This window comes from Halichoerus grypus, chromosome 13, assembly GCF_964656455.1.
Source record: "Halichoerus grypus chromosome 13, mHalGry1.hap1.1, whole genome shotgun sequence".
NCBI lineage: Eukaryota > Metazoa > Chordata > Mammalia > Carnivora > Phocidae > Halichoerus > Halichoerus grypus.
In genome coordinates, this window is record NC_135724.1 from 77,052,234 (window position 1) to 77,065,923 (window position 13,690).

The following is a 13,690-nucleotide window of genomic DNA, read 5'->3' on the forward strand; positions in this document are numbered from 1 at the left end:
GGGCAAGTCATGTCCCTTCTCTGAACCTCGGGCATTCCCATCAGTAAAATGGGTCTCAGTTATTTGCCTCACAGTCATAAGATAATACATCGAAAGCATTTAACATGGCGGCAGCTGCATAGTAAGTGCTCCATATATTGACAAGGTGTTCACTGCGCCTGGCACCGTGCTTGGGGGCATTATTTCATTTAATCCTCAGGGTAATTAGGTGAGATGGATATGAGGACTCCATTCTACAGATGAGGAACCTGAATCTTGGTGAGGTTAAATACTTGCCCAAGAGCACATGGCTTTTGAATGGCAGAGTGGGTACTCGAACCCATGACTAACTGCCCTCACACTGAGCCAGGCACACAGTAGGTTCATTTATTCATTCAACACCGACTGGTGCATCCCCCAAGCTGCGTGGGTGCTTCGCATCCGTGCACCCAAAGATTCATAACAAGCGTGCAGTGTCACTGCTATTATTCGATTTTCCCAATGAGGCAGCTGACCTAGGAGGGATGGAGACCACCTGGCCTGTGAAGAGGCTGGGATCTGAACCAAGGTCTCCTGCTCTGGAGTCCCAGGTGGCCAACGCACCTGCTCCCTCAGCCCAGTGCAGCCAAGTGTCACGGTCATGGCCAACTCCCAGTCCTGCAGCCCCAGCTGGCTCCACTTCTGCCCCACCATGACCCTTCACCCCTGACCTCCCCCAGGTATGCCCGGCGCCTCACAGCTCCCTCTCCCCACTGCACATCAGCTTCCAAAGGAGGATCGTGGTCACAAAAGGAAAACGTCCAAATTGAAATGCTTATTACTGAATGAAAGAAGCCAATCTGAAAAGGCTACGCGCTGTACAATTCTAACTGCAGGACATTCTGGAAAGAGCAACACTATGGAGACTGTGAAAAGATCAGTGGGTTGCCAGGGGTTGGAGGGAGGGAGGGATGAACAGGCAGAGCGCAGAGGATTTTTAGGGCAGATAAAGAGATGTATAGGAAATCTCTGTACTTTCTGCTCAATTTTCACTGTGAACCTAAAACTGCTGTAAAAAATAAAGTCTATTAAAAAAAAGAAGAAGAAGAAAGGAAAAAGGAAATATCCTTTCTGTGCTCAGGGGCTATCGCAGGATGTCAGCAAGGATCCCAGTGCTCCAGCACACAGGGGAAGGGCCTCCTTCCAGATGGGGTCCTCCATGCCCTCCGCCCACCGTGGCCTGCACTGGGCTGGGGCCTTCTCAGAGAAGGGGTCTGCAGGGGTCTGGTCAGTAGGAGCTCAGTGGCCACTGGTGAATGGATCAAAGCTTCCTCTCCTGGACTCTCTCTCTCTCTCATACACAGTTCCAGAACAGACCTGTCCCACCCTCCCACCCACACACTTCCACCCTGCCCTCCACATGCACGCAGATGGATAATGAAAACAAAGACCCAGGACGGTCCTTCTGCAGCCCCATCTGTGCGGCGGGAGAGAGCTGGGGGGGGGGGTGTGGGGCGGGGCACATAAGTGATGACGCCATGGGCATGTGGATCTTCAGAGTGCTAGAAAAGTCCTCCTTCTCGCACCTCCCTCTTGACCTGCCCTAAACGCGGCTGTGGGCCTTGCTAAAGCCTCTCTCTCACTGGGCTAGGCTGGCCCCAGTTAATCGTTTACTGGGATGCTATAAATAGGTGCCACGCTTCGTTCCCTCACGGTATAGGGACTGGCCAACCTGCTCTGACCTGGAAGCAGGGCATTCTGGGCACTGAGGATGGGCTTCCCACACACAGGCTTCTCATCGCTGCCCTGCACAGGTGTTCAGACACCCCTTGACAAGGGGGTCCCCCACCTCCCCCCGCCGTGCCTGGTTCTGGGGCGTTCACCTGGGGGCATCTTGGCAAAAAAGGTCCTTCCAGCCACATCCGTCCTGCACACAGCCACTCAGGGAGATGATGCGGCTGCGAAGACAATCAGCCCCCTGCCGCCCCTCCATTCCGTGTCTCACGTGCCCAGCCCACACCCTGGAGACGGGCCAGCGCTCTCCTGGGGGCTCTGCCTGCCGCGGCGGGGTGGGGGGGCAGCTCCCCCGGCAACACCCCCACTACCACAGCCCCGGGCCTCGTGCATGAGGAAGGCACGCACAGACTCTGCAGCAGCCTCCATGCTCTTTGGGGGTCTGAGCAGCTGCAGGAAAGAAGAACTGGAATATTCCCAGATGGCTGCTTCAAACACGCACAGGGCGCAACCAGGAAACAGACTAACTGCCTCTAGCCTAGGTCAGGAAGAAGAGCCGCCCAGGACTGCATGCATGGGCTGGGTTAGGACCCTGGCTCCGCCCCCTCACCAGCTGTGTGACCTTGGGCAAGTCACTTCACTTCCTCCATGCTTCCATGTACTCACCTGTAAAATGGGATAATAAACAGGACCTACCCTTCTGAGGTCTTTTAAGGATTAGCTATGTTAATGCATGTAAAGCACTTAGCACAATGTCTAGGGCACAACAGAACTTTCCGGAAATGCTCTATGCCTGTGTTGTCCGAAGCGGGATCTCTAGCCACATGTGGCCATTGTGCACTTGAAACTCGGCTAATGCGACTGAGCAACAGGATTTTTTATTTAATTGAGTTTTATACTTAATTTAAATGTAAACAGGCACGTGACCAGTGACTCCCATTGGACGGCACAGGCCTGGAACACACAGTAGGTGCCCAATAAATGCTAATTATGATTATTATTAGGGGTGGTTGTCATTGCAGGGCTCACCAGGTTAGAAATTAGGGAGCATTCCATTTCTGAGCAAGCCGAGGTCGGGTAAACTGTATTCATCTTCACATCCCAGCATCTTGCAGGGCAGTTCTGAACCGTATTTGGGTTTTGGGATTGTGGACCCCTTAGGGGCACTGAGGATACAGTCTCCCTAGAGCAAGTACAGAGTGTCTGCACAACTTCAGGGCTGTGCACGCTGCTAGAGTAGAATCTCTGATCTGGCGGACACCTAGCACCCAGTAGGTCCTCAAGTAGCACTTCCAGCAGGACTGAGGCAGCTGTCTGCACGTCAGGGCTGGGCTCCGGATGCCGGCCCCTTCACCTTGTCTAGGTGGACATCTGTGGCTTGTCTGCCTGGTTCCCATGTCCCTGTCTGGTCATTTCACCTTGACTCTCCTCTGGGTCCCCTCCCTCACTCTCACTGGGCTGAAGCCACACCGTCCCTTGACTGATCGGAGCAATGTGCCCCACGGTGATTGGAACCCCTGGATAGAGCTGCACCTGAAGCTGGCATCACTCCAAACTTCCCAAACCCCTGAACCAATAAATTGATTTTTTGAGCCTCTTTCCCTTTTGGCTAAAAATACCCTGCTGTGCTGCTTCTCAGTTGTGTGACTTTGGTCCAATTTTATTTTTTTAGATTATTTACTTATTTATTTATTTGAGAGAGAAAGAGGGAGAGCACACAAGTGGGGGGGTAAGAGCAGAAGGAGAGAGAGAAGCAGACTCTCTGCTGAGCAGGGAGCCTGACACGGGGCTCAATCCCAGGACCCTGAGATCATGACCTGAGCCGTACGTTGACGCTTAACCAACTGAGCCACCCAGGAGCCCCACCTCGGTCCAGTTTCCTAACATCTCTGAGCTTCAATTTCCCTCATCAGTAGAGTTGCTGTTTGTTGTTTCCTACTCTAAAGGAAGCTTGCTTGGTGCATTAAATAAGATCAAACAAAGCAATTTAGAACAGCATTTAATAAATGGTTATAAAGATGTCTTTATTTCTAAAAAAAAAAAAAAAAGGAAAAAATGCATGATAGTTGCTATAATTCTAACTTACTAATCAAACATAATTTACTAAATAATAAAAATTAAAGGAGAATCCGTTCAGGGTCCCAGGTACCCCCACGTCTCTTAACTCTTGGGGCTTCTGTTATCTGATTTTTAAACGAGGACTCACGGCTAAAGGAACTGTTACTGTCCTTTATAAACCTGAGTTCCTTCAAGGTTCTCCGAAGAAAAAGCACAAGAATCTATTCCTGTCTTTCTGTACTACTAAAAGAAAAATACACTGCCTCCCATTGGAGTTCAGCCCTCTTAGCTGCTCACCCAGGGGCTCAGAGCCACTAAGTGGCGGGGCCAGCAGGCTTACGAGGGCGTCCGTCCTTTCTTGGCTGAGGGATTACCTCGATGAGGCCAATGAGCAACCAGACCCAGAGGGAAGACCCAACTGCCTACCTCAGGATGGCGAGGCAGCCAGGCGAGACTCAGACTTCCTGACCCCCGTTCCAGGGCTCATTCCTCCGGACCCCAGGAAATACCCCCTCCCAGTCTATAGCACTGCTCCCGTGGCTGCAGCACCCCCAGCCCAGGGCTTACCCACGGGGCATAAGAGCAGGGCTGCGTGGTACAGGATACGCTTGCCATCTGATGCACGAGGACACGAGTCAGAGAGGTTCACGCATCCACTGAATGACAGGGCCGGAACTTGAACTCAAGGCTGTCCGGTTCCAAAGCTTGGTTGGACCTTTCCCCAACTCCACATGCTCAGGATAGCTTATAATCATAAGTAGGTCATTGGTTTCAGCTCCGGAGTAATGCAGAGCAGGGTTCTAGGGCCAGAACCCCATGCTGCACTATTGACAATGTCCGTGACCTTTGGTAACTTACTTGATACTTGTGTATCAATATCCTTATGTTTAAGGGACAGCGTTTTAGCCACTTCATGTGGTGGCATCGGGACAATTAAATGAGGTCATCTATATAAAATGCTCAGTAAATGCTGTTTAAGAAATAAAAAAAAATCTTTATCCTATTAGAATGCCTTTAGTTGAGCCCTTGTTTTCCCTGAGTGAAATGAAGGCTCCCAAATAGTCTCATCAGCTACTGAGTTTGAATAGGTCTTAAATACAGGCTTGGCAAACTCGGAGTTGACAAAATGCGGGGAGACTTGGCTCTCGGAAAGTGATGCTGGCCAAATTTGATGGCTTGAGGTTCTTAGAATCCTGGAGCTGTCCAACCTTGTCCACTTAGAAAGCAGAAGGACACAGGGAAAAGGGATCTGTTAGGAGGCCACAGGTGGTTAGGGGCAGAGTTGGGCAAGGGCTCCGGTGCCCTCGCTTCCTATCCTGGGGTCTGCCGGCCCACTGGGGTGACAAAAATGCCCTTTCCTACCTGCCCACCAGCGACAACTGCTCCCACTGGAGCCCCTCCTGAGGTTACTGCAGGGGACGACCCAGCCAGGCTGCAGAGGAGACGTAACCAAGCCAGAAGCCCTTCTGCCTCCCTCACATCCAACCAGGGGGTGCTGAAACCCAGGCCCTGCACTAGCAAAGGCTCCTGGAAGCCGTATTGCCAGAGCCCTGAAAAAAGCATCAAAATGCACTGCACGGATGTGACTGCATTATTCATGAGCAGAATTTCCACCATCTTAAGCCTGAAAACACGACACATGCAAACTGATTTGAGTCAACCCTAAAAGCATCAGAGAGCCCAAAAATATCCGCACCCAGTATTCCTATATCCATTCGACTGGCAAGAATTTCTGGAACCCCTACTTGGCCAGTGGGGGAGCAGGGCAGAGTGGGGGGGGCTGTGGTTTCTAGCCTAAGAATTGAAAGCTCGGGAGAGAACAAGATAAGTTTCCTCTCTTGCCTAATGACCTTGTGCCCCGCATTTGTCCCCTGCATTTACACTGGCCCACAGCCTGAGCAGTCTACAACATGGATGAATTCATGTCCCCACTGTCCCCCCTTGTTCAAAATCCTCCCATGGCTGCCATCTCATGTCCGAGGGCCACAAGACCCTGCAGAAGCAACCTCCTATTCCCTCTCTGACCTCGTCTCCTCCTCTTCCATTCTGTTCACTCTACTCCAGGCTCCTTGGCCTCTTTGTTCTTCATTGCTCCTGACTCTGGGCCTTTGCATATGCTGTTCCCTCTGTCAAGAACACCCTTCCTGCAGACATCAGCAGGGTTCTCTCCTTCTCTCTAGGTCTCTGCTCAAATATCACCCCATCAGAGAGGTCATCCCTGACCACCTTCTCTCCACCCACGTTCCAGTTTTATTTTCCTCACAGCACTTGTGACTTCTAATACAGGCATACTTTGCTTCATTGTGCTTTGCAGACACTACTTTTTTTTTCTTTTCTTTTTTTTAACAAATTGAAGGTTTGTGGCAATTCTGCATCGAGCAAGTCTATATCTGCCATTTTCCCAACAGCGTTTGCTCACTTCCTGTCTCTGTGTCACACTTTGGTAATTCTAACAATATTTCCAAACTTCTCTTTATTATTATATATATCACAGTGATCTGTGATCAGTGATTATGACTCACTGAACACTCAGATGATGGTTAGCAATTTTTTAGCAGTAAAATGTTTTTTTTGGGGAAGCCTGCACCTCCTACTTAAAATGTGTAGTATATAGGGAGCCTGGGTGGCTCAGTCAGTTAAGCGTCTGCCTTCTGCTCAGGTCGTGATCCTGGAGTCCCGGGATCGAGTCCCACATCGGGCTCCCTGCTCAGTGGGGAGTCTGCTTCTCTCTCTCTGCCCCTTACCCCCCTCTCCTGCTCTCTCTCACTCAAATAAATAAATAAATAAAATCTTTAAAAAACGTATATATTAAAAATGTATACAATGTATACAATACGGTAAAAATATAATACATACCAGTATTTCTAAGTTAAGATATATACATTGGTTTTTTGAGACACAATTCTTTTGTACACTTAATAGACTATAGCATAGTGTAAACATAACTTTTATATCCGCTGGGAAACCAAAAAATTCCTTTGACTCAATTGATCACAATATTTGCTTTCTTCTGGTGTCCTGGAACCGAACCCGCAATATCTCCGAGGTGTGCCTGCGTCTATTTATTATTTGTCTGTCCCCCAACTAGATCATATGCTTCATGAGAACATGTGAGCAAGGATGCTGCTTTGCTCCTTCTCTAAACTCCTAAAGCTGTACCTGGTACCCAGTAGATACTCCATAAATATTTGTGGAAGAAAGAAGGAAGGAATGAAAGGAGGGCAGGTCGAGAGAGAGGAAGGAAGGAAGGAAAGAAAGGAGAACGTTTTCTTCCAAGAAGTGGCAAAAGGCTCCCTCCTGGCCCCTGTTATCAGCTGAAACTTCCTGAAGTCCAAGTGCAAGCAAGACCCTCCTTGCTCATAAATTTTCCACAGCTCCCCACCATCTGATGGAGCAAATGCTACAGCCAGGCATTCACAGCCCCGAACAAGCTGCCATAATGGACCTGTCCTGCCTCATCTCTTCCCCTACACACGCCTGACCCCCAGCCACATTTCCAGGGACTACGCTGAACCTCTGTGAGGCCACCCGTCAGGGCCTGACGACAAAGCAGGGTTTGAATCCTGGCTTCTCCACGGCCTGGCTGTGTGACCTTAAAGGGAGCTGCTTAACCTCTCAGTACCTATAGCTCCTTCTTTATCACAGTGAAGCAGATGAGTATTCTCCCTCTCAGGGCCGCCGTGGAGAGTGGAGGAGGGAACGTGTGGGGCTCACTCAGCACAGTGGCCGGCACAGAGGTTTCTCAGTCTCAACAACAGTGCCATTCTGGGCTGGACGCTTCTTCGTGGTGGGGAAGGAGGGCTGTCCTGTGCATTGCGGGAAGCTGAGCAGCATCCCTGGACTCTCCCTGCTAGATGCCAGCAGCACCCCCAGTTTTGACAACCAGAAATGGCTCCAGACATTACCAAATGTCCCCTGGGGAAGGGCTGCCAGATTTAGCAATACATACACTAAAAAAAAAAAAAAAAAAAAAAAAAAAAATTCACTGTTTATCTGGAATTCAAATTTAACTGTATGACCCATATGTTATCTGGCAACCCTACCGGGGGGGGAGGGCAAAATTGTCACCCTTCTTTCATTGAGTACCACTGGATTAAAGTGGAAGCACCATGGGGGTCTTAGTAGAAACATGGGTTGATTCTCTCACTTTCCTCTAGTCTTCTTAGGATGTGGAGCCCTCCTCCCCCATCCCATCACCCCCCACCCGAGGGCTGGGAGGCGCGGCCAGCCCGGCGCAGCTCCCCAAACACGCCCAGCTCAGGCACTGTGACAAGGGCTCCCCACGGCAGCTCTCCCACCAGCCCCAGTTTGCAGAAGTACACAGAGCCTCCTCTCCAGCACCCGCCTCGTCCCCCTGCCTCCTTCCCAGGGTCTCTCCTCCCGTCCTCCAGCTGCAGCCTTCTCCCTTCCGATCAAGAGGCCTCCCAGGCCCAGCACCAGGCAAGAAAACAAGGCAGTTAGTCACTCCACTTCCGTTATCAACTCGTGTCACGTGGCTGGCTCCTTTAAGGGCAGTCGTCATGGCAACAAGAAGCCAGTCCCCGGCTGCTCAGGGAACCAAAACAAAATTAAGGGGTGGAGGCGGGGAGAGGAAAGGAGGGGAGGGCGAAGAGAGCCAGGAAGGAGCCAGGACGGAGCTGGTTGGGTTTAACTAGAGGAAATTATGCCGAGGCCACCCTGTCTCCAGCTTTCCCTTGGCGACATTGGGGAGATAGAAAAAAATAAGACGCCTGCCCAGAAGCAGCTCAGGCTCATGTGGTGGGTGTTTTCACATGGCTTATCCTGAAAGGTGAGTAATCTTCATCCTCATGATGAGTAAACTGAAACTCAGGACCCTTGTGAAGTAAAGACAGATGCTTGTCTAAGACTGTGCAATTTACAAGCAACCAAGTTTAGCTCCACCCTCTACCTCCATATAGCTCATGTCCTCCCTGCTCCTTTCCTTGTGCTTTTAGGATAGGACCATGTGCTCTGCCCCTCTGCATTTGGCACCATGCTGCTTTCTCTCTGTACTCCAGCCACTTCCCAGTCCTTTCATCCCTCGAGTTCACAGTGCTCCCTCCAGCCACAAAGCCTTTGTATATGCAGTTCCCTCTGCCAGGAAGGGTTTTCTTCTGTGTCTTCCCACCTCCTACCTCCAACTAGAAGGTTTACTCATCCCTCACGTATCCTAAACATCACTTCCTCCAGAACGCCTTCCTGGGCCACCTGCATGAGGTTACTTCACCCTGTTATGTGTTCTTGTGGTGCCAAGTGCCTCTCCTTCACACGTTGGTGCAAAGCCTGTCATGATCCCTTGAATTACAGTCAGAATGTCTCTTGGGGTCCGTCTACCATACTAGGATGTCAGCCCCAAGTGGGCAGGACTTATCTTGTTCACTGCTGTATCCACAGAGCCCAGACTGGTGTCTGGCACACAGATGCCCCTCAGTAGATAAACGCACCAGAATTTGAACCCAGCTCTGGGTGAGCCCAAAGCTCCTTCTTGACTCGCTTCATGGTGCTGGATCATACTGGCTCCCAGAGTCAGCACTGGACAGAGCTTCCAGCCCCACAGCCTCCGCTGGCCTTTGCGGCTTCCGTGGCTCAGCCCAAACTTGCACACCTTGTCTAAGGAAACGGATTGTTAAGCCACCCCTTCCAGAAAGAATGATGGGAGGTGCCTCTGAACGAGGCTGTGACAGGCAGGGATGTGGCTCCTCTGAACCCAGAAGATGGGGGAGGAGGGAGAAGGAAGAGCAGACTTGACTCCCAGGTTTCTAGGCAAAGAGCTTCCCTCCACCATTTCCATTGGAGACTGGGTCTCTGATACTGGGGGGAGATGCTCCCCAAAGAGGTGCACAGAGGAAGGAAAGGAGAGAGGAGGTCTGCCTTGGGGGTGGGGGATGGACTTGTCACCATGCCCTTAGGGGCATCCATGCTGAACAAAGGGCTCATTGAAGAGTTGAACTTGTCTTCCCTTTACTGGTTCCCTGCCCTTGAGACATCATTTATTCTGTCTGGGCCATTTGTCACCTCTGTATGATGGAAACCATGCCACCCACATGCTGAGACTCATCCTGTGCCGTGTAGGCTGGATGGGCACATTTGGCATATAAGAGGTAAGAGCCTGGCTCTGATGTCAGACAGACCTGGGGGTTAAGTCCTTGGCTTTGCACCTTCTTGGCTGTGTTCTCTTGAGCAGCTCACACCTCCACTCCAGGCTTGGTTTCCTTGTCCGTAAAATGGGGACAATCTCAGTCACCTCATAAAGTTACTGTGTACACAGGGTCTGGCACAGAGTAGCCCCCACTATATGGAAAATCTGATTACTGAAATGACGTGCCCCAAGAAATGCAGAATTTAGAACCAGCCACCAACTTGTGACGGTAAGCCTTGCCTTCTGACTGCAGGTAATGGGGTGCTTGAGGCCCTTTGCCCAAACTTGCAAGGTTCTGTCCCTGACCCCCTCAGGCACCAAGCAGGGTGCCAGGGGGTCCCTCTGATCAGGTGATGGCCTCGGCCTTATGCCAGTCAGAAAGCTCATTACAAGCCCCAAACTTGGCTGCTCCCAGGACAGAGGATGCAAGCCCACAACTCTGGTCACCAGGGTCAAAGTGTCCCCCACAGCCTGCCAATATCCCAAACTAGACTAACATGGGTGGGATCTCTAAGAACACTGGACCAATGGCTCTTTCTCCAGATGTGGAAACTGAGTCCTTGAGAGGAGAAAGGGCTTGGCCAGGGCACCAAGGGAGCTGCTGGCCAAGCTGGTACCAGGGCCCCAGCTGAGCCCTGCCCAGAGGCACTGTTCTCCCCAGATGTCTTGCTCACATGCTCTTCTGCCTGTAGACCCCTCCCAATTGAACCAGCAAACCATTTCCTTAAAAACATAGCCATTCCAGGTGAAAACATCTGGGAAGCACAAATTAACCTAAACTAACTAGGTTTAGTCAAACAATGAACACAGAGACTGCAGGTTTTAACCTGAAGGCTTTCGGGAAGGTTCTATGGACACCCTCCCCCAACACAGTCCTCAGAATATTGTAGATCTGTAGGTTCTGTTGGAAAGATGGTCTATTTAGATAGAGCTTTCGTCAGATCTACACAGTGCCTCTAAGAGGGCTAAAGTGAAAAGTTCTGGGCCTTTCTGAGGAATTCCACGTATCCTATTGTGCATCCTTATTCAGAAATGCTAGAGTGTACAACCAGCCCTGGAGCTGATTTCTTTCAACAACACGGGACATGCCACACACAGAGACCTATACACAGACATACGCCCATGCTTTCCGAGGAGGGCGGGGCAGCAACAGGTCCCAGCTTCAAGGCTGTCTTTGATGGCTGTCTGCCACCATGTGGGGAGGGCCTTCTTGGTGCTCAGTGCTGACACCAAAGGCTGACACCCTCAACACACACACACACACACACACACACACATACACACACACACACAAACACAGAGGCAAAGGAATCAGGCCAGCCCCCAAGGTCTGCAGCCATTCATGGTCTCGGGCTGAGGACTCAAGATAGGTGATCAGCTCAGCAGTGATGGGGTCCCAGGGTGAGGGATGTGAGGTGACATAAGGAAGGCAAGATATACACATACAGTCACACATACATGGTCACAGCCTCACTCATGCACACAGAGACTCATGCATCACACAGATACACATCATACTCACAAAAACAGATAAACACACAGACACATGGACACGCAATATGGAGATACACTTGGATATCTCCAGACAGATGCACAGATGTTCTCAGACACACACACTCACGTCCTCGCCCACACAGGCGTGAGCGTGCTCTACACACACGCACACACGGTCCAGGCATCTAAATGCTTCCCAGGAACCCATCACTATAGATTCACCCCTCTGCCGGAAGTCAAGCGCTATTAACTAAAGGCTAGACTGGGCTCCCCAGCTGGCCCCAAGGAGAGCGAAGGGGCAGAAGGGCAGCTGAGCCCTACCTGATTCTCACCCTACTGCGTGGGGGGGGGGGAGGGGTGGGTGAGGGGAACCCACCTGCCAAGACGCCCTGGCACATGACCACAAATGGAGTAACCCACTGACCAGGGACTTTCAGGGAGGGAGTCCCCTGGCTCCCGGGGGTGGATCCAAGGACTGAGAATTGGGGGGAAGGGGAGACGGGGGGGGGGTTGTTATTTTCCCAAAGTGAACCTTTCCCCTTTTCCGAAGTCTGGTCCTCCTTCTGCAGCCCCATCCAGGCCTCCACCTCCCAATACGTCCAGTCGGCCCCCCGCCCAGGTGCTTGCCTCACCTTAGTGAGACCCACCCACCTGCTCCTCCACAAGAGGGGGTCCTACTCAGACACATCCAGGTGTGCCCCACACCTGGGGGGCCCTCCCGCTCCATCCGCCCCTGCACACAGCATCCAGAGCCCCCCCAATACCCGAGGCCCCCACCCCCAAACTCACCCGCCTCCAGTGCTGCAGGAGGTAAATACCTACCCAGGTGAGCCCCGCACCCGAGGTGGCCGCCCCCGCTGCCACGAACCACCACTCCTTTAGAGACCCTTCCCCGGGGGGCTGCGGCAGCCCCCTTCCCCAGGGTCGCGCCCTCCGCCCCGGCACCTACCTCCTTCTTGACGGTGCGCAGCAGCCTCTGTCGCGTGTCCGCCTCTGTGGGACGAGACGGGGGGGACAGCCGGTCAGCCCAGCGCTGGGGGCGGGGGCCCGGGGCTGTCCTCCCGCCGCCCCCGCGCCCCGCGCCCCGCGCCCGCTTACCCGCGGGGCCCGAGGCCATGGCCGCGCGCGCTGCGTTCCCAGTCCGGGCGGCGGCGGTGCCTGCTCGCTGGCTCGGCTGCAGCAGCCGCGGCGGGGCGGGGCCGAGCGCCCGGTGACGTCAGGCCCCACCGCGCGGCCGCCCCGCCCCGCCAGAGAGCCGCCTCTGCGCGGCCCGGCGCCGGGCGGGAGGGTCCTCTGGGGCCGGACGCACGCTCGGGTCCCGCACGGCCAGCACCCCGCCCTCCGCGGGAAGCCCTGCCCCCCACGCCCGGCGCCCCAGGTCCCTCACAACCTCTATTGGGCTGAGCAAGGAGGCATCATTTGTTTGAGGTCCGCTCTGTGCCAGGCTCGAGCCTCAGTGTTCTCATCTTTAAAATGGATATAATATGATAACATCATAGGAATGATATGAGACGTCAATGAGATAGTGAATGTAAAGCACTTAACCGAGACCTGGGAAAAAAGGCCAGCAACCGTAAAAGATAGCTGCTGTTTATTATTCTTATTATTGTTATTATTATTTTATTATTATTACTGAGAGTCTTCCAAGATATGGCCAGGCCTTGAGTGGCTCCCTTCCCCACATGCAGATCACTGGGAGAGTGGGATCCTCCTAGGACCCCAATAGGGCACCTGTCAGCCAGGACCTCCAGGGCCAGGCAGGCAATGGCTTCTTTGGGACCAACGCTTGTTCCACCAAATTCCTGACCACGGCCACCCAGACTGCAACTCGGGTCTACAAACATTTATTGAGCACCTACCCTGTGCCAGGTTACTGTGCTGCTGATATCGAAGTGAGCAAGTCAGACAAAAGCCTGCCCTTGAAGGGCTTAGGAGGTAGACAACAAAATAAGCAGATGATGTGGCATGTTGGAAGTTTCTGGAGAAAAATTAAGTAGGCAAAGGAGACAAGGAGGGCCCACACAGGTGGGGTTTGTATTTTAAAGTAGGGTGCTTGAGGGAGGTCTCACTGAGGAGGTGACATTTGAGTAAAGAAGAGAAAGAGTAGACCTTGAGGATTTCTGGAGGAAGAGCATTCTAGGCAAAGGGAACAGAAAGTGCAAAGGCTGAGATGGGAGTGTGCCACTGGGTGTGACAAACAGCTTGGAGGCCAGTGGGGCTGGAGTGGCATGAACAAGGAGGATGGTGGGAGGCCAAGGTCCTGTTAGGGCCTTGAAGTCCATGTTAAGGACTTGCATCCTGCCCTCA

The 13,690-nt window shown here is 52.4% G+C and overlaps 1 protein-coding gene across 2 annotated transcripts in view; it reads right to left on the bottom strand.

Annotated features, from left to right (window-relative positions):
- Nucleotides 1–12,606, bottom strand: part of SGSM1 (small G protein signaling modulator 1) — an 86,951-nt gene extending 74,345 nt beyond the window's left edge. For both annotated transcript variants that reach the window (XM_078060845.1, XM_036105209.2), the window contains exons 1-2: nucleotides 12,482–12,606; nucleotides 12,333–12,376 (exon numbers count right to left, since the gene is read on the bottom strand). In XM_078060845.1, the coding sequence (XP_077916971.1) occupies nucleotides 12,333–12,376; nucleotides 12,482–12,500 (63 nt within the window). In that variant the 5' untranslated portion in view covers nucleotides 12,501–12,606. The remainder of the gene's footprint in view (nucleotides 1–12,332; nucleotides 12,377–12,481) is intronic.
- Nucleotides 12,607–13,690: the final 1,084 nt, after the last annotated feature.